The sequence below is a fragment of the Pelodiscus sinensis genome, chromosome 20 (assembly GCF_052426305.1).
Source record: "Pelodiscus sinensis isolate ZL-2025 chromosome 20, ASM5242630v1, whole genome shotgun sequence".
NCBI lineage: Eukaryota > Metazoa > Chordata > Testudines > Trionychidae > Pelodiscus > Pelodiscus sinensis.
The window spans coordinates 18,102,628-18,120,794 of NC_143071.1; the positions used below are offsets into that span (position 1 = coordinate 18,102,628).

The 18,167-nt window shown below is 46.6% G+C and overlaps 1 protein-coding gene and 2 non-coding genes across 4 annotated transcripts; 2 read left to right on the forward strand and 1 right to left on the reverse strand.

Annotated features, from left to right (window-relative positions):
• Positions 1-2,824: 2,824 nt before the first annotated feature.
• On the forward strand, positions 2,825-9,433 carry MRPL58 (mitochondrial ribosomal protein L58). Of its 2 annotated transcripts, none has more exons than XM_075903703.2 (6): positions 2,825-3,070; positions 4,730-4,766; positions 5,908-5,967; positions 7,289-7,371; positions 8,178-8,427; positions 9,178-9,433. In XM_075903703.2, the coding sequence occupies exons 1-6, from the start codon at positions 2,885-2,887 to the stop codon at positions 9,189-9,191; spliced, it is 630 nt and encodes a 209-aa protein (XP_075759818.1). In that variant the 5' UTR covers positions 2,825-2,884; the 3' UTR covers positions 9,192-9,433. The 2 variants fall into 2 exon arrangements, with proteins under 2 accessions (XP_075759818.1, XP_006136470.2); XM_006136408.5 differs by having other exon boundaries at positions 2,839-3,070; positions 8,178-8,347.
• Positions 9,434-16,488: 7,055 nt separating this feature from the next.
• TRNAR-CCU (transfer RNA arginine (anticodon CCU)) lies at positions 16,489-16,561 on the reverse strand. The gene has a single exon. It is a non-coding gene; the product is annotated as a tRNA-Arg (tRNA).
• Positions 16,562-17,810: 1,249 nt separating this feature from the next.
• Positions 17,811-17,883, forward strand: TRNAR-UCG (transfer RNA arginine (anticodon UCG)). The gene has a single exon. It is a non-coding gene; the product is annotated as a tRNA-Arg (tRNA).
• Positions 17,884-18,167: the final 284 nt, after the last annotated feature.

Consider the following 18,167-nt stretch of genomic DNA (forward strand, 5'->3'; position numbering starts at 1 on the left):
AAACTTGTTGAACCAGTGGCCAGACACCCCCCATGGAGAGGAACAAAGGAAGGTGGAATGCTGCCCTGGCTGGGGGGCAGGACTGGAAGTGAGTTAGTTGGTTGCTGGCTGTCTGGGAGCATGGAGGAGGGCCTAGGGAGAGGAGCTGGAGTTTAGGGGCCCAGTCCCCCCCATCTCAAGGGGGCCTGAGGCATCCTAGCCCAGCTCTGTGACCAGACTCCATCTGTGCTGCGCTGTATCCTGGAGAGGCAATAAACTTCCTCTATTCCACCGGCTGGTGCAGTCTGTTTGTGCCATTTCGGGGTGCAGGAGACGGGGGATCCCCAACGCGCCGTCACAGTGTGGGAGTCCAGAAGTCAGGAATTGGGGTGTGGGTGGTTCAGGAGTCAGGGCAAGGGGCTGGGAGTGTAGGGGGATCAGGGGGATACAGGGGAAGCTGTAGGGGAAGCTGGGGGATACAGGCATCAGGGAAGGGAGCTCAGGACTGGGTGTGTGTTGAGTGAAGTGCAGAAGGGTCAAGGGCACCATGGGGGCTGCAGCCCCACATACCAGATTGTTGCTGCTCTTCTTTCCTTTTCCTGACCATCAGGGACAGAGGGGAAAGTGCACATCCTGCGTACATTCCTTCTGTGCCCCTTCCCTGGGCAACTGGAGGGAGAGGGATGCATGCAGGGAGTACAATTTCCCCTCACTCCCAGTCTCCCTGATAGTCAGGGGAAGAGGAAGAAGAGCAGCAGTAAACCAGTATGTGCAGCTGCAGGACCACACTCACCTGAAATGATGCCAGGGGAGCTGGCTCAGGGCATAGGCAGTCCTGGAAGTGGAGGAGCAAACCCCCAGCTAGCCTCTAACCTGCCTGCTTGCAGCTGAGCACTGCAGCCTGCTGGAAGCCCTGAGAGCATGCCACCCCTCCCACTGCAGCTGAGTGCCCCAGCCAGCTGGTTTCCTTCCAGAGTGACACATCAATGCACACCAGCTTATTTTCACTTCTACGTACACCCCCATGTGCACAATAGACAACATCATCACAGATGACACACCACCCCCCTGCATCATTGCACAAACCAAAAGAAATTAGGGAGCATTCTCTGGCTTGTGTTATGTGTATGAAGTCTGACTAGATCAGTGTTTCCCAAATGGTGTTCCGGGGAACTCCGGGGTTCCGGAAAGTGAAAATAAGGATTCAGCGAGAAAATTCCATTACAATAACATGTTATTATTAAAAAATAATAATTAGTATTAAGCATTTATGAATTTTATTGAAAACAATTTTCATTTGTGTCGATCTCATGACCTTGGAGTTAGCATTTGTTTATTATTATCCTTACTTATTTGTGGTCTACTTTTTCAGTTCCATATATAATACTGTTATTAGGGGTTCCACAAAATTCTTTTGAGTTTAAATGGGTTCCATGGCCAAATAAAATTGGGAAACACTGGACTTGATGATCACAGTGGTCCCTTCTCACCTTGGAATCCATGACACTGCTCAGCCACAAAACTATTGCACATCCTCTGCAGTCCCATAGAAGTGGAAGAGACCTCAGAAGGTCATCAAGTCCAGCCCCCTGCTCTAGGCAGGACCAATTCTAACTAAATCAACCCGGCCAGGGCTTTTTCAAGCCGAGACTTAAACACCTCTAGGAATGGAGACTCCACTACTTCCCTAGGTAACCCATTCCAGTGCTTCACCACCCTCCTAGGAAAAACTATTTCACTAATATCCAACTTAGACCTCTCCCACCACAACTTGAGACCATTGCTCCTTGTTCTGCCATCTGTCACTACTGAGAACAGCCTCTCTCCATCCTCTTTGGAACCTCCCTTCAGGAAGTTGAAGGCTGCTATCAAATCCCCCCTCACTCTTCGCTTCTGCAGACTAAACAGACCCAACTCCCTCAGCCTCTCCTCATACGTCATATGCTCCAGCCCCCTAATCATTTTGGTTGCCCTCCGCTGGACCCTCTCCAATGTGTTCACATCCTTTTTGTAGTGGGGGGCCCAGAACTGGACACAATACTCCAGATGTGGCCTCACCAAAGCCGAATAAAGGGGAATGATGACATCTCTGGATCTGCTGGCAATGCTCCTCTTCATGCAACCTAATATGCCATTAGCCTTCTTGGTGTCAAGCTGGATCAATCCTGTCCCCCGAGGTTGGGAGCCTGGAGGGCTGAGTCCTGCCCCCCAAAAATGGGAGGTCTGGGGGGGAAGCAGGGATGGTTACAGAGCATGGCACTCTATAGATGTAAACTCCCATTTAAAAGTTAACTGGCTAAGCAGTAAGTTTAACTGGGATCCTGTGAGCAGTGGGCCCAGCTGGAGCAGCCCCCCCGCCCAAGGTACTTGGGCACTGGCAGGCTGGAGCACCCTCCCACAACGTGGGGGGGGGGGGGGCGCTGTACCAGCCAAACCAGTGTGCCTGGGGGCTGCTCACAGCCCGCTGAAGCTGGGAGGGGAGCTGCTCTGGCCCCGCTGGTTAAGCGCTCACCTGGTAAGGGGGATGCTTCCCGCGTGACCCTTCACATCGCTACTGCACTCGCCGGCAATGGGGGCAGGACTTGGCTGCATCGTTGCAAACTGGCCCCTGGGGTCACGCTGTGGCCCGGCCACCCTGACTGGGAATGGGGGAGGGGGGGCAAATCTGAGCGAGGCCAGACGGGGGTAGGCGGCCAATGCCCGGGAGCGCGCGGGCCACTCACGTCATCCTGCCGGCGCCACGCGACGTGGGCGCCCCTAGTGTCCGCATCAGCCCCCCCCGCCCCACGCAAAGCGCAGCCCCGCCCTCACAGCCGCACGAGCCGGGAGGAATTGCCCCGGAACCTCCAGCGCACCCGCGGTTTCCCGGCCGGACTCTCGAGGGGACACACGCAGAGGACCCAAGATGGCGGCGCGCGTGCTGCGCGGCCTGTGGCGGGCGAGGCCGGCGCCGCTCCCCGCCCGGCCCCCCCGCGGTATCCTACTCCGAGCCGCCACCGGAGCCGCCCCCAGCTCGGAGTTCCGGAGCGAATACGCCCTGGACAGGCTCTATCCTGAGCAGCGCGGAAGCGACGCCGCGGAGGGAGCCCAAGTGCGTGGGGCGGGGCTGTCATGGGAGGGGGCAAAAGGCAGAACGTCAGGGTAGGGGCGGGGCCAGATCGTGAGGGGCGGGGCTTGATTGCAGTGGGCGGGGTCTGATAGGACTCGGAGATGACAGACCTGGCCTGAGTGCAATGGGTGTGGCCTGGTAGAAATGGGAGGGGACAGAAGGGGGCATAGCCTGAGTATAGTGGGTGGGGCCCAGAAACAGTAAGTACCTGTACTAGCTGATGGCAAGTTATATGGGGCTGTTGTGCTTCATTCAAAACAAACCCCCTTTTACTAGCTGCAGGCTGCATGTAGCTGATTTCAGAAAGCTCCCTGTGGGCCATTGCACTATAACACTATCCTGTGCTGGAGAAACAGCCTTGCAGCAGATCTTCACATGATGGCTCTTGGCCACAGAAATTACTGTGAGGATCTGTTTTGGTCCTGGGTGCTGGACTTTACAGGGAGCCGAACCTCAACAGCAACAAAAGTGGAGACTCTTAGATTTAAAAAAAAAAAAGAATAACAGCATCGTTGATAACGGTAGTTTTGTTGTGATGTCTGTCATGGTAAAGATGTAAATGTCTGGGAGAAGCTGAAAAAAAGTCATGTGGCGTGTCACTTAATTATGAAGAAAGGGAGCAGTGGAGAGGGACAAGGTTAAGCTGTACTAGATCAACAGTTATGGAATGTCTGCATGTGTCACGGAGTGTGGAGAAGTCACCGGGCCCTGCACCCTTATCCACAGTCAGTTGTGACTCTCAGCAAGCAAGTAGAACAGGTTTATTCATTGACAGGGACACAGCGTAACACAGACTTGTTACAGGAATCAGAAGCATTTAGTACAGTCCATCTTGGGGATACTGGAACCCAGAGCCTGGCCCCCTGAGCCAGCTAGACTCCCTTCTCCCCAAGCCAGCCAAAAACTAACCCACACACCTAGCAGCAGGTCCCAGCCATCTAGACAGTCCCACCTCCTCTTTTGTCCAGCTTCCAGGGTCCCAGGTATTATCTGAGTATCACTGTTTGCATCCTCCCCGTAAGGTCAAGTGACAGGCTGGTCTGGGTCATATGTGCCTTCTATTAGGAGTTCTCACCTCAAGATCCCATCCCCTTCTGGGCACTGCACACACTACAGAACAGCACAGCACAATCAGAATCACGTACAGCATAACAAAGCAAACAGTGAATCCAGTCCCCAAACAGTGAATCCAGTCCCCACTATGTCACAGGATGGTATATTTCAAATGCCTAACACAGACAATAAAAGCAACTTGTGTGGAAAGAGCCCGTAGAGCAGAATTGTGTAGGACAGAACAAATGAGCTAGTCTGTTTACAAAAGGAAAGACAATATCCAGCTTGGACACCGTAAGTGAAAAGTACAAAGAAGAGAATTATAAACCAGGCCTCGGCAGTAAACCACTCTCAGAGACCTACACTAGATGAAAGAGTAATTCTAGGTCCAGGTTAGACGACTGATTACAGGGATGTTCTCACAAGTCAATTTTGAATATACCACTTTATAAAAATAGAGTAGATATGTAGCAATAGCTGCTGTAGTTATATTTTCTTTCAAATTGTGCTCTGGGACTGATTTTATAGCACAAATGCTTCCTGTAGCATCAAACATCAGTTGCTTCCTTACATGTGTGTATTTTGCAGGCTGGGACAAAACAAATCTCTCCTGACATTCCTGTTGGTAAGTCTAGAATATAGGAGAAATGCTCTTCTGTTGTCCAAATTGCTTTCAGTGGGATTTTATTGCCAGTAAGTCAATTAGATTATTTTAAGAAATTTCACTTACCTGTACAGAAACAATAAAAAGCAACAAATTCCCATTAGCATTGCAAAGTTACCCATAAACATAAGGAATTGATCATAAAATAAGTTTTGTTCATAAGATGTGTTGGTGACCAGAAGGAGAGGGTGGAAGAACGTGATAAGAAATTGTAATAATCCTGAGTTTATTTTCTACACGAGAGGGGCTATATGATTATTATAATATTTTAGAAAATGGGATTGGTGGAGTAAATGTAATGTAGAAGGGCAATTAAAGTATAGAATGACTTGGATATAAAGCAATGAGCCTGAAAATCTTACCTAAAATGGTTATAGGCTTTTAGAACCTGAGCAAGAAAAATATTTTGGTGGGGCAGGATAAGGTGGAATTCTCAATACAGGTGATATCTCTCTAGTCTGGCACTCTCTGGTCCAACATTGGTGGTCTGGCACTATTTTAGTTTGCTGTATGTCCACTTATCATGGGTCTGGCCAAGTTTCCCGTGGTTCCATAAAGTTTGTTTACAGCCACCATCTCACTTTAAACTTGCCCTCTCTTTCCCCATCCCCACATTTAACTGGTTCTCAACTAGTGGTACATGCACCCCGGGGATATACAGATGTCTTCGAGGGGTACTCAATTCCTCTAGATATTTGCCTTGGTTTACAATATGCCAGATAGAAAGCACTAATGAAGTAAGTGCAAACTAAAATGTCATACAGTGATTTCTTTATACTGCTCTGTTGGCTAAATGCTGATATGTAAAGTACAATATTTATGTGTTATGTATTTTGTAATTACATAGTAAAAATGAGAAAAGTGAGCAGTTTTCCAGTAACTGTGCTGGGGTACTTCTGTATTTTTATGTCTGATTTTGTAAGCAAGCAGTTTAAATAAGACAAAACTGAGGGAACGCAAGACAAATCAGACATCTGCAAGGGATACAGTAGTCTGGAAAGATTGACACACACAGATTCAGATTATTTCTTTTCTCTGCTCCCGTGTGATTAGTTATAGATCTAGCTGAGGGGTTAAGTTCTCCTGCATTCTTGTCTTCCAGATTGCCTTTCCATATCCTATTGCCGGAGCAGTGGACCTGGAGGCCAGAATGTTAATAAAGGTACAAAAAATATTTTGTGGATTCAAAAATATATAGACTGTACAACAAGGTGAAAACTTGGACTTTTAAAAAACATTGGAAAGCCTAATCAAATTTGAGTGGCCTTCTTGTTGTTCCTTTTTCATTATAGTTAAAAAATTTAAAAGGACATTCAGGCCCATCAAACTTAACCCAAAATAGGTGGTGTTAAAAAAAGGAAAAAAAAGTAATCGCAAAACTTAAGACCAGTAGAAATGATTGTTATTTTTATTACATTTTATTTAAACAAAAACAATTCTCTGCAGCATTCACATTTTGAACTTTTCAGCACTGCAATATGTGAGAAGCTGAAAATGAAACTGACTAATCTGTTTGCATGATACAAGCTGAGAAAAATGCACAAAAATAATCAGATATTTAAAATCAGATTTAAAAAAAATTCCCTCCATGGTAACTCCTTAGTTACCATGGGATGTGAAGAACTAGTTGACTATCCAATAAGCAAATGCTTATCGGATAGTCTACAGGATAGTCGACGAGGTGCTTCCCCTCTCCTTGCTGCCTCTATCAGAAAGAGGCAGCAAGGGGGAGAAAGAAGAGAGGATACTTCAAAGTAGCAGCATCACTTGAAGCTTGGGGCCAGAACCTGGGATCCACGTGGGGCTGGCGCTTTGAAACACCATGTACAGCCTTGGGCCAGCTGGGATGTCCTCAGACTGCACACAGACTGTGGAGCCTGGGATCAGCTGAGGACTCCCCCGCAGTCCTGGGCTCCGTGTGACACTTTAAAATGTCGTGAGGAGTCTGGCATCAGGTTTCTTGCAACATTTCAAAGCAGCAATGCCATGTGGAACCTGGGATCAGCTGGGGAGTCAGCTAACCTGGGCTCCATGCAGCGCTTTTGCTTTTGTAGTTGTTGCTACACTTCAAAGGCAGAGATGTCCTATCGACTAATCGAATAGTTGATGCAAAATGAATCAACTATTTGATTAGTCAGTTAGTCGATATTTAACATCCTTATAGTTAACTGGAAGATTTTTTTAAAGATAAATATAAGGATAAGATATTGTTTTAAATAAGTATTAAGCAATTTATTCTTTGTAATTGGAAGTAGCAGTTACCTTCCAATTGATAACGCTGTAGTATTTGTAAAGCATGATGAGGTCCATATAAACACCTAGGTAACATTTTTCTTTAACTGTGGCACCGAGAAGAGCAGAAAAAGGATGTGATCCTACTGCACACAGATTAGAATCAACATGGCAAACTAATTACCAGCTGCTTTTGAATGTGAATTGCATGATAAAGTAAACATTTCCTTCTCTTTTTCTTCTACTTACAGTCAATAGTAAGGCAGAAGTTAGATTCCATTTGGCATCAGCGGATTGGATTGCAGAAGATGTGAGGGAGAAAATGGCAGTGATGGTAACTATAAGCTTTTTCCTTCCCCTTCCAACTATTTTGTTTAATGTTACAGCCTTCTGTCACAGTTTAGGGCAACTGCATCTGCAGTTTCAGCTCATGGTCCAGCAAGGAACCTGATCTAGGCTTGTGGCTCCTCAGCTATCACCTTATTTGGATGGAGACCTGTATCTTTTTTTCTCCAGACCTCAGTTTTTCCAGGCTTCACAGTTCTCTGCCTGCACTGTGATTTCCCCAGCAAGTCAGGGTGCCTAAACTGGACAATACCTGGCAGTGATCAGACTTTCAAATCCCACCAAGAAGGTTGTCTGTCATAGTTCAACATAAGCACCCATATGCATAGATTAGTTGTTCCTTTATACAGGTAGTGTCTTCGATCTTCAGAGACCATGCATAGTTAATGTGTCAGATTATGGTTTTCTCCTCAGGACTCTGTTTCAAAAGGTTGGGTCCAGACTTAGAACTTGCATTCTCTCCTGCACAAGTACATCCTGGAAAACCCATTTAACTATGTTTGTCCCAAAAGTTCTTTCTTGTCTGGCACATTGTTTAAAATAGTTCTTTGAAGCGCATAACACTTCCTGATGTTGGTCTCATCTGTCCCCCAAAGATGATTTATATAATCCTACAATACCGGTACATAAATTTTGCATGTCTAATGCAATAGATTTCAAAGCTATTTAAACTTAAGACAATAGATATCCCAAAGATGTTGTGGAAAATTATCAGCTCTGTCTCGGCTTTGATGCCAGGAAATGATACATTTGTAACCGTGTTCATGATCAAATATTTTCTCTTTTCCTTCCTAGCACAAGAATAAAATAAACAAAAGTGGTGAGCTGATCATAAATTCTGAAGTGAGTCGCCACCAAATGAAGAATCTAGCAGACTGTTTGCAAAAAATCAGAGACATGATTAAGGAGGCCACGCAGAAACCCAACGTGGTATCCAAGGAGACTACTCAGCTCCTCATAGCCAGGTATAAATCAAACATAGGGCTCAACTTCAGACAGATTTGGATTAGACAGAAAAAATCCACAGTCCAGTTGGAATTTGTAGGTGAGTTAAACACAGGTCTCCCTGGGCAGGGCTATCATGATGCCAGAAGGGACTGTAGCAGAGCTACAACAAGGTGACAATGGGTCAGCTGCTCTAGTTAGACCGTTCTAAATAACTTGCACTGTTCTATCAGTTCTGGAGTGTTTTAATATAACTTTATATTGTGTTAGCCAGTGTAGTAGTCTTTTTTCATACCTGATCAAACCACTGGTCCATGAAATTTTATTCACATTCTTTCAAATGACCAATACGTGAGGTTCTTGAACAGTGATTCTCAACCTATTTACCACTTCAGGCCATGTATATGGTTTTCTGTGTGTTATATATACTGTGTGGATGTGGCCCATATATTATCTGCATAGCACAGAAGATGTAAATGGGCTGCAGCAGTGTGCTGGTTGAGCCATGAACAGCCCACAGGTTGAGAACCACTGCTAGAGGGAGGTGAAAGTTCCCTATGGGGAACCGAGTAGTGCTGTTTTGGGGTGAGAAGGGCTGGAATTCCTTCCTGGCCTTGGCGATAATCAACTTGCATCCTGAGACATGAGATTTTTTTTCTACTCTTGTCCTAGCATGAATAATTTTAGTATAGTTCAGCAGTTTATTTAAATCCAAAGGGCAGGGATTATCTCCCTGTATGGCACCTGGTAACACATTGTGTGTGTATCATCAGACAAGTGTTGAATAATAATAGTTGTTTTTAAATATTTTAGGGGTAGGCTGATTAAGGTTCTCATTCTCTGTTTTTAGGGTACAAAAAATGAATCGTGAACGACTGCGACAGAAAAAAATTCATTCTGCTATAAAACAAAGCAGGAGGATAGATGTTGATTGAAGATAAAAAAGAAATTCCCTGGATAGCTTACTTTTAAACACATTCATCTGGAAAATGAAGAGGATATTCAAATTACAAACTCAAATTACAAAAAAACTTTGCTTAAACATGTAAAATGTAATTTAACATGTGCTTTCTTGTATATAATAAAGTGGGTTTTCATGAACAATATTAATATTGCATATATTTTTCCATGTTTTAAAAGAAAGCCAAAAGCTTAGGCTTTCTTCTGCCATGACTTTTTTTTTCCTCGTGCCCCAACTGTACACCCTTGTGTATTGATGTATGAGAGTAACCCCTGTTTCTGAAAAAGCAAGCAGGTTAGCTTTGGAGCAGAATTGTGCACCAAGAGATTTAAACAAAGATGCTTTAGCAAGTTTAGGCTGTTATGCTTATAAGAAGCACATGGGATTTTTTCAGGAGAAAAGGCAATATGCTGCATTTATTGAGAATACAGTCGAGAAGCAGTTAGCATATGCTTTATAATGACACAGACGTCCTACAGATGGTGCATAATTACCAGTCTGTCGTGGCTCAAGTCAGTCTTACTGGCCAGGCAAGGCTCACTGAGTGAGGAGTCGGGGTCTTTTGATCGTGATTCAAGGCTCCTGCGAGGCTTGGCTTGGTTTGCAGGATGGAACCCAGAGTTCCATGGCAAGAGCTCTCCTTATACTTGTAAGTTCCCATTTGGGTCTATGGATATTGCAGTGTCATGCTGCAGTCATCCACTCTTACGAGGTGTTAATCTGCGTTCACCAATGTTATCCTTTGATGGTGATTGTCAGGATTCCCATCCTTGTGTCTCAGTCTTGGTGGGGTCTCTGCTTGTCTCCAGGGTTTGTCAATGCTGCTAATTCAGTTCAGCCTCAGACACAATGACTGTTTTGTTATGTTCAAAGTTTCCACTTCTTGATCACCTGGGCGTCTGTGATGGCTTTCACTCATTCCAAACAATTGTACAGTTTCAGACAAGATAATAATTACACAACTTAGTTTGTGATGCAGACAAGGGATACAACTTTAAGAAGGAGGCATCTGAACCACGCCTTGAGGTGGCCGAAGACACACTCCATCTGACTTGCCCGACTGAGATGGGACTTAATTGGTCCCTGCTGGGGTCCAGCTGGCTGGAGTATAGTTTAATCAGCCACAGCATGAGGGGGTAGGCTGCCTCCCCCACAATGCACAGTGGCCTCTGCACATCCCCAACTGCAATGTCATGCTGGGGGAAGAATGTGCCCACCTCTAGCTTCCTGTAGAGGCTCAAGCTGTGAAATACGCGGGTGTTGTGCGCCCTCCCCAACCACCCAACAAAAATGTCCGTGAACTGTCCACAGTTCACGGTCAACCAGGGCCTGTAGCACCATGGAGAATTAGCCCTTCCTGTTGGTATACTGGGCTGCTCAATGACTTGGTGTGCAGATTGGAGTATGGGTTCCTTCTGTGGCTCCACCGCAGTTCAGGAAACCCAGGGCGGCAAATCTTGCGATGATCGGTTCCAGGTCTTCCAGGCAGATGACCCTGAGCAGCAGGATGGAATTGATGGCCCTCACAACCTGCAAGAGGAGACAAACACACACACAAAACAGAGAATGAGAGGGAGTGCCTCAGCCCTTAGGATGTGCCTGTCCCCTTTTCTCCCCCCCCCCCTCCAAAATGCCCCGGGAGCTCTCCCTATGATGCCGCTCCCCCAGCAGCAGGGCTGTGTGAGGATGGGATGGTATGGTACAACCCCCCACCCGTTTCCCTAGGGTCCCCCTTTTCTAGGACCCCCCCACCCTACAGGGACTGCAGCCCAAAAGCACCTTACCTCCATGAGAAGGGCCCCGATGGAGGACTTTCCCATGCCTGACTGTTGCCCATTGACTGGTAAGCTTCCAGATGGCAATTGCGACTTGCTTCTCCAGGGGGATGGCAAGCCACAGGTGGGTGTTGAGTTGTCAGAGGGCAGGGGTGAGCCAGGTACACAGCTCCAAAAGGGTGGCCTTCCTCATGCGAAAGTTTTGGAGCCACTGCTGGTCGTCCCACTACTCCATGACCAGCCAGTCCCACCAGTTGGAATCGGTATCCAGCCTCCAAAACTCTCCACTGTGGAGTGCGGTTGCAAAGGTTTTGGTTCCATGCTCAAGGAAAGAGCCTCTAGAATGAATTTGGTGTTGAGCTCGTGGAGGGCCATGAAGGCAGCCTGCACAAACTGCTGCAGCATGGCAGAGTGGGGCCATCGTATGCTCAGAGGAAGCTCCAGCTCCATGGCAAAAAGAAAAATGTGGCATCCAAAAGCTGGGCAACTAGAGCATGCGCTGCTAACGCTTTGCTGTCCTTTGGAGGGTAGGCAAGCATGTAGCAGAAGCAGAGAAACAGCTTCTCCAGGGGGTCCCTTTAACCACGTCAACTAGATTTAGGCAACAGCATTTGGAAGCACCTGGTGACCTAATGCCCTGCCTGAACCAGATGGCCTTACATGTGACATAGCATCCAATCAATGTGGACGCTATCTTTCGAAAAAGCAGAACGCTTTTTCGATGTGCTTTTGCTGCGTAGACGCTCTCTTTTGAAAGACGTTTTTCTGGAAGATCTCTTCCAGAAAAGCTGCTTTCGAAAGAAGCTTGCAGTCTAGATGTAGCCCCACTCAGGCAGCGGCCGGACAACCAGCACAGGCTGCCCCAGGGATGGAGCTGGGTCCCATACTAAGAGGGCAGGATAAGGGACCTGCCAAAGGTAGGGGCGTGGAGTGGGATCTCCAGTGAACTCAGGGATAGGGTGATAGAACAGGGTGGTGGGCCCAATCCCACTCAGGAAGCAGCTAGACAGCCAACACAGGTTGCCCCAGGGATGGATCTAGCTCCTGCATTAGGAAAGCAGAATAAGGGACCCCCTGAAGGTGGGGTGGGTTCTTGAGTGGGATAGGGCATTTACCTGGGGAAAATAGGGTTGTGGGCTTGAGTCCCACCCTGGGAGTGGCCAGACAGCTGCCCCATGGGTGGAGTTAAGGCAGGATTATTCTTGCCCTGGCCTGTACCACTCCATGTACAGAAGTGGCTCCATGTCCTTCCCTCATCTACAGGCATCAACCCCCACCTTTACTGGCCACTGTTCTCCATTACTGATCATTGGAAGTTGCAGGAATGGTGTCTTCAGGCAAGGATAGCATGTGGAGACCCCCTGCTCTGATGTCTTCAGGGGCTGCATGGACATGCCAGTCACCCTCAGGAGCACAATTACCACAGGGTTGTGGGCTTGTATCACAGGGATAATTACTCCAGACATGACAGGTTAGGCAATTTTGAACTCACTACTCAAAGAATTAAATTTAAGCATAAGGCAGAAATGAAAGTTATGCACAGACCAGTCAAACACTAAAAATAACCCACTCGGCAAGCAGTAAAAGATGCCTCTAGTGTAGGCCATGCAACAATGAAAGGGAAAACGACTGATGGAGCCACCACAGCGATTGAAAGTCCAACAAAAGCAAGTGACTGTCTGAACAGAGGTGATGGGGAGGAATACATGTAGGATGATCAGTGAAACGCTGCTGAGCCTGGTCTTGCACACTTTGGATACGTCTACACTGCACACTTATTTTGGAATAAGCTATTCCGGAAGAAATACTACGGGGAAGTCTCAAAATTAGTCTGAAGCAGGCTCCCCTAATGTGGATGTGCCACCTCAATTTAGAGCCTCAGGAAGCACGAGGGAGTTATTACTTTGAATGCCCTGGGGGGTGGAGCTATTTTGAAATAGCAGCAGTGGAACTTCCACACTACAGCTATTTCGAAATAGCAGTTTTGGAAGAGGCATTATTCCTCGTGGAAAGAGGTTTACAGAAGTCGGAATAAACCATCCATTATTTCAAATTTATTTTGAAATAACGGAATTGCTGCATAGACGCTTACATTCTTATTTCAGAATAATTGCTGTTATTGCAAAATAACGCTGCTGTGTAGCTGCACCCTTCTAGAGCACTTCTATGGGAATTGTCTAATGAATTAGCAGCTGGCTCTTTTCCCCATAGCTTTGGATGGCAAACTTGGTTAAGAGATACTGCAGCTAAGCACTTGCATGCGCCCTTGGTGACCTAATGGCCTCCTAACAGAGATTGTGGGCTCACCATAGTTCAAGTGCTTTTAGGAGAGACATGTTCCCTGCAGACAAATTTGCTTTCTCAGGGCAGAGCTTTTCCATTTAAAGCCTTTGCAAATATCTTAAATCCCAAACAGTTAATATAAAGCCTTGCTTCTCTTGCTGACACTTTTGCATATTGATGAACTTTTAAGCAAAGATGTATAACTAAGTTTTGCCTAATTAAAGAAAGGGAAGCATAATTAGCAGTGGACAATGAAGATCTGTGGGCTAGAAAAGCATAATGGCCGGGTTTGCCTTCCTTGAATGAAAAATGACATAAAATAAAACAGGGGTGGGGAACCTAAGATCCAGGGGCCAGATGCGGCTTCCCCCTTTCCCCAGCTTGCCTGGATCCGGCCCTTGGGGCTCCCCCCAGCATTGGGGAGTCTGCACTGACACTCCAGCCCCCTCCACTGCCCCCTGTTGGGGCTGGAACACACAGAATCTTCTAGTCTGAGCCTCCCTAGGTTCTGGTGTGAATGTATGGAATGTCTTTCACACATACAGGGGAATGTAGGGTGTCTCTCTCCTCAGTTTGGGGCATCATCAGCGAGGGTTTTTTTTGTTTGTTTTTTGCTTCACACTTGTATGTGGCCCCCAACTGATTTGTTTGTGGCTCAGCAGCCCCCGATCCAAAAAAAGTTCCCCACTCCTGGAAGAAAGGTATATAAAGATGGATAAAATTGCAAGAGCTGGCAAAATTTATCACAAGTCTAGTGACATTTGGTGTTTTTATCAGCTTTTGAAAGCTAGTGATTCCATAAGAATTTCAACTGTCTTTAAAAATAAACTTAAGATCCCTCATGATTATGGTTGGAAAGCTTGAAAAGGTGAAGCAAAGATTCATAAATAAGCACCTACAGAAGTGTTAGGAAGCCAAACTCATAATTTTTCCTTATGAATCTGGAAACCCCTAGCACACTCTGGGTGTGATCAGAGTCAAAATAAATAGTGAAGACAAAAGAAAGAAGATGAGTCTTGCTAGCAGAATCTGTTAACTTCAGCTGGAAAGTGTGTCCAGCTAAATTGATTCAGTTGCCCTTATAGTATGTCTACACTGCAATGCTATTTCGGGATACACATTTGAATAACAGCCAGTGAATCTGTCTGAGTAAAACAGAAAAGGAAAAATCAACAGCAGAGAATAGCGTTTTCATAAAACCCTTGGGCTACGTCTACACTGCAGGTTTTTTGCACAAGAACAATTGCTCTTGTACAAAAACTTGCTGGGTGTCTACACTGCACGCACGTTCTTGTGCAAGTAAATTTACAGTACAGCATTGGAAAACAGGGCTTCATCCAGAAGCTTTTCCTCTCCTCACGAGGAATAAGCCCTCTTGCGCAAGAGCTCTTCCACAAGATGGCAGTGTAGACAGGCAACAGGGGTTTCTTGCGCAAGAAAGCCCTATGGCTAAAATGGCCATCACAGCTTTCTTGCACAAGAGAGCGTCCACACTGCCATGGATGCTCTTGCTCAAAAGCACATCTCTTGCACAAAAACACACGGCAATGTGGATACGCTCTTGTGGAAGACCTTTTGCACAAGAACTCTTGTGCAAAACAATTTTTGCACAAGAAGCCTGCAGTGTAGACGTAGCCCTGGAGTGAATCAAAAAGCCACATGATTGCGCCCTGAGTTCAGAAATGGGAAGGAGCTGCTGCTGGGAACTGAGCAATAGTTTTAGATATATAGTTTGCTCCCAGTTAGGGGTAAGGATGCCCTTATGCACCAGCTAAATAACCAGATGAGCTACAAGGATGCCTCCAGGAGGGGCAGTGGTGGAATAGCACTGAGATTATTGTGGTGACTAGCCAGGCCCAACCTGCTATTCTCTGGAGGCAGTTTGTCCTTCAAAGGAGTATCCCTGCTTCTAATCCCTTTCAAGCAGTTGCCACCTCAAGTGCCAAAGCATCAGTGATGTAATAGATGAAAACCACACAATCTGGAGACAGCAGGAGCAGGCTGGAAAGGCAGCTTGTGGCCTCCCAGGCAGTTCCTCCTTGACGTACAACGTGGTGTGGCAGCTGTGGTTCCTGTAAGAGAGGGGTGGAGAACCTTTTCTGGGTCAGAGTCCACCAATCCACAGAAAAAAATTAGCACCGGAGAAAACAAGCAAGAATTTAAAAAAAAAAAAAAAAAAAAAAAAAAACGGTCAAACCCTCAGAGAATCCCAGAGAATCATGGAAGAGACCTCCACTCCCCCTCACTTATGGCAGGAGCAAGCACCATCTAGACCAGGGTTTCCCAAACTTTTTCTGCCACAGAGCCCCTACAGCAGGGGCCTCACCGACATGGCCCCCAATTGACAAGTAGAAAGACACTCCCCACACACACCAGAACCTAGGGGGACCAGGCTAGTAGATTTTGTGTGCTCCAGCCCCATGGGAGGATGGTGGGGGAGAGGGGCTGCAGCGCCAGTGCGGGCTCCCTAATGTTGGGGAGAGCCCTGAGCCTGGGAGGATGAATCCAGGCAAGTCCCCCGCCCTAAATTCCCCACCCCTGCCATAGGATCTCAACAGCATGCATATTCCTGTCTATGACACTCGAACCACTGAACACCTTCAAGGCACAGCCAGCCTCTGCCACCCAACTCCATGCATCTTCCCTGCCTCCATGAAGCAGAGCAGGTATCCTTTTCCCCTACCTCTCTTTGAAGGGGGGGATCTGGTTCCCTCTTTGACCCCATTACAGAGAAGTGGGAAAGGGAGATGAGGAAGACCAAAACGTATTTAATGCTTATTAAAATACGGAGGTGGGGAATAAAAACAAAACAAAAACAAAAACAAAACAACAGCCAATATTAGAGCTCAACTGAGGAGCGTAAGTTGGTAGATTGCTGCTGAATAGATCTACTTTCCCTAATAGGAGCAAAAATTCACACTAGATGGGATTAGCAAACAAACAAACAAAAAACTCTAAAGGCATCACACTAGATTTTGCTGGGCAATCAACCAGCCAGGAACTGATCACACAGATCCGCAGTCTCTTATCTGTTGAGAAAACTGGAGCTCAATAAATGAGGTGCGGTTTAAATTTGCAGACAGGCACCGAATTTAGATGCTGCCTGGCGATACGGTTGGCTTTTAAAAAAGTAAAAGTATTCCACCCCAGATGGGACTCGAACCCACAATCCCTGGCTTAGGAGGCCAGTGCCTTATCCATTAGGCCACTGGGGCTTGGTGAGAACAATTGCTTCACGCTCCTACTTAACTCTCTGCTGGCTGAATGTATTTCTCCTATATTTTCTGTATATATACCCTCGTCCAAATGAAATTAGATTGTTTTTTCCTCCCTAAACCCTCACTTCAGTCTCCGAACTAATCTCGTCTGGCGCTCCCCGTGCCGCAGCGCCTCCTGAATCAGGAACGTGCGCAAAGAGAAGCTCCCTTTCCTTCCTCTGCACTGTTAGCTAAGAGTTATCGCTGCGCCTCTTAGGACAGGAATGGAAATCACCCGCACTGCTCGCTGTCCTCGCACACCCTGGCCTGTCAAACTGCTTCGCAGCCCCCTGTCCCTTGGAGGCACCGCTGAGCCAGCCGCGAGAGAGGAGAGCGGTGGGGCAGGAAGAGCAGACTCCGGCCACACTAGCATGACTTCCCTTTGCAAACAAAGCGGTAGGGGAGGCGAGAGCATGGGGAGAGTGGGGTTTATACCTTGGGGGGGGGGGGCACACTAATGATTGACAGGAGCAGCGGGCAGCTCTTTGCGTCACATACTAGTAGCACGATCGCAGCAGATGCTGCCGATGAGGTTCCGTGGCTGGAAGGAAAGGTCTTTGTGTCTTAGAGCAATGAGTTCAATGTTCGAATCCCGTTTGGGGTGACGATTTATCACGCAGCTCTGCTTGCTGCGTGCACCAGTACAAACCAGCCTGGGAAAAGGACAGTGGCATCTAATGTCCTTGAAGCATTTGACGTCGGGTTTCATTTCCCCCGCCCAATTAAAATAGAACTCTCCCCCCTCTTTAAATATGTAGTCATACCCCAGTGCTTGCATGCAGCAGTTTATGAAAGCCAATCTGTTTTACAAATTGTGACCATAGCCTTAAGTAGTCTATTTTAGGATGTAAATAGACATTTTAACTAGAAAGTTAAATGGCTGAAATACGATTTGAAAGAAAGTGACGGTTTTGCCTATAAAATAAAACCAAACCCCCCTGATTTTGGATGTAATTAATTATTATTATTATGGCCAATACAGTTTTAAAAGGCTCAAGGAAGCGTTTTCCCACACGCAGTACAAATGTGGAATTGAAGCAAAGGGTACTGTCAGCTTTCCTCGCAGGAGTCGCAGCACAGTCTGAGGGAAACTAGCATTACAATTAGTCTTAGAAAGTGAAAGCACTCTGCTCCTACTTCTCACGAACTCTTGCTTTCTGGTTATAATACATGATGTCCTCACTACTACTGTTGCTGTGCTCAACGTGACCGCGTGGCCTAATGGATAAGGCGTCTGACTTCGGATCAGAAGATTGAGGGTTCGAGTCCCTTCGTGGTCGATTAATTTAATTTTAACGCATAAATGAGAAAATAAGGAAGAGCGGATGTAAGAGCCTACTTAAAGGGGAAAAGGCCATGGGGATTGTTTTGAAGAGTGATATTCTAGAAATCAGTTGCGCACATTTGTTCCCCTTAATGCCACAATGAGAAAGCAGCTTCTCCAGAAAAGTATGGAAAGCAGAGTTTATCTTCCCCTCTGTACAGACATGACCACCCTACCCTGCTCTTCTCCGTCCATTTGGAATTGAGAGCTATTACAATGCATGAGAAATAGCTCCTCATC

What these genes read in the sequence shown, in the direction of transcription:
- MRPL58 (XM_075903703.2), top strand. Translation starts at nt 2,885, where the DNA reads ATGGCGGCGCGCGTGCTGCGCGGCCTGTGGCGGGCGAGGCCGGCGCCG. An exon ending in ACGCCGCGGAGGGAGCCCAA is followed by an intron (nt 3,071 to 4,729) that starts GTGCGTGGGGCG and finishes TGTATTTTGCAG; the next exon opens with GCTGGGACAAAACAAATCTC. An exon ending in CTCTCCTGACATTCCTGTTG is followed by an intron (nt 4,767 to 5,907) that starts GTAAGTCTAGAA and finishes CTTGTCTTCCAG; the next exon opens with ATTGCCTTTCCATATCCTAT.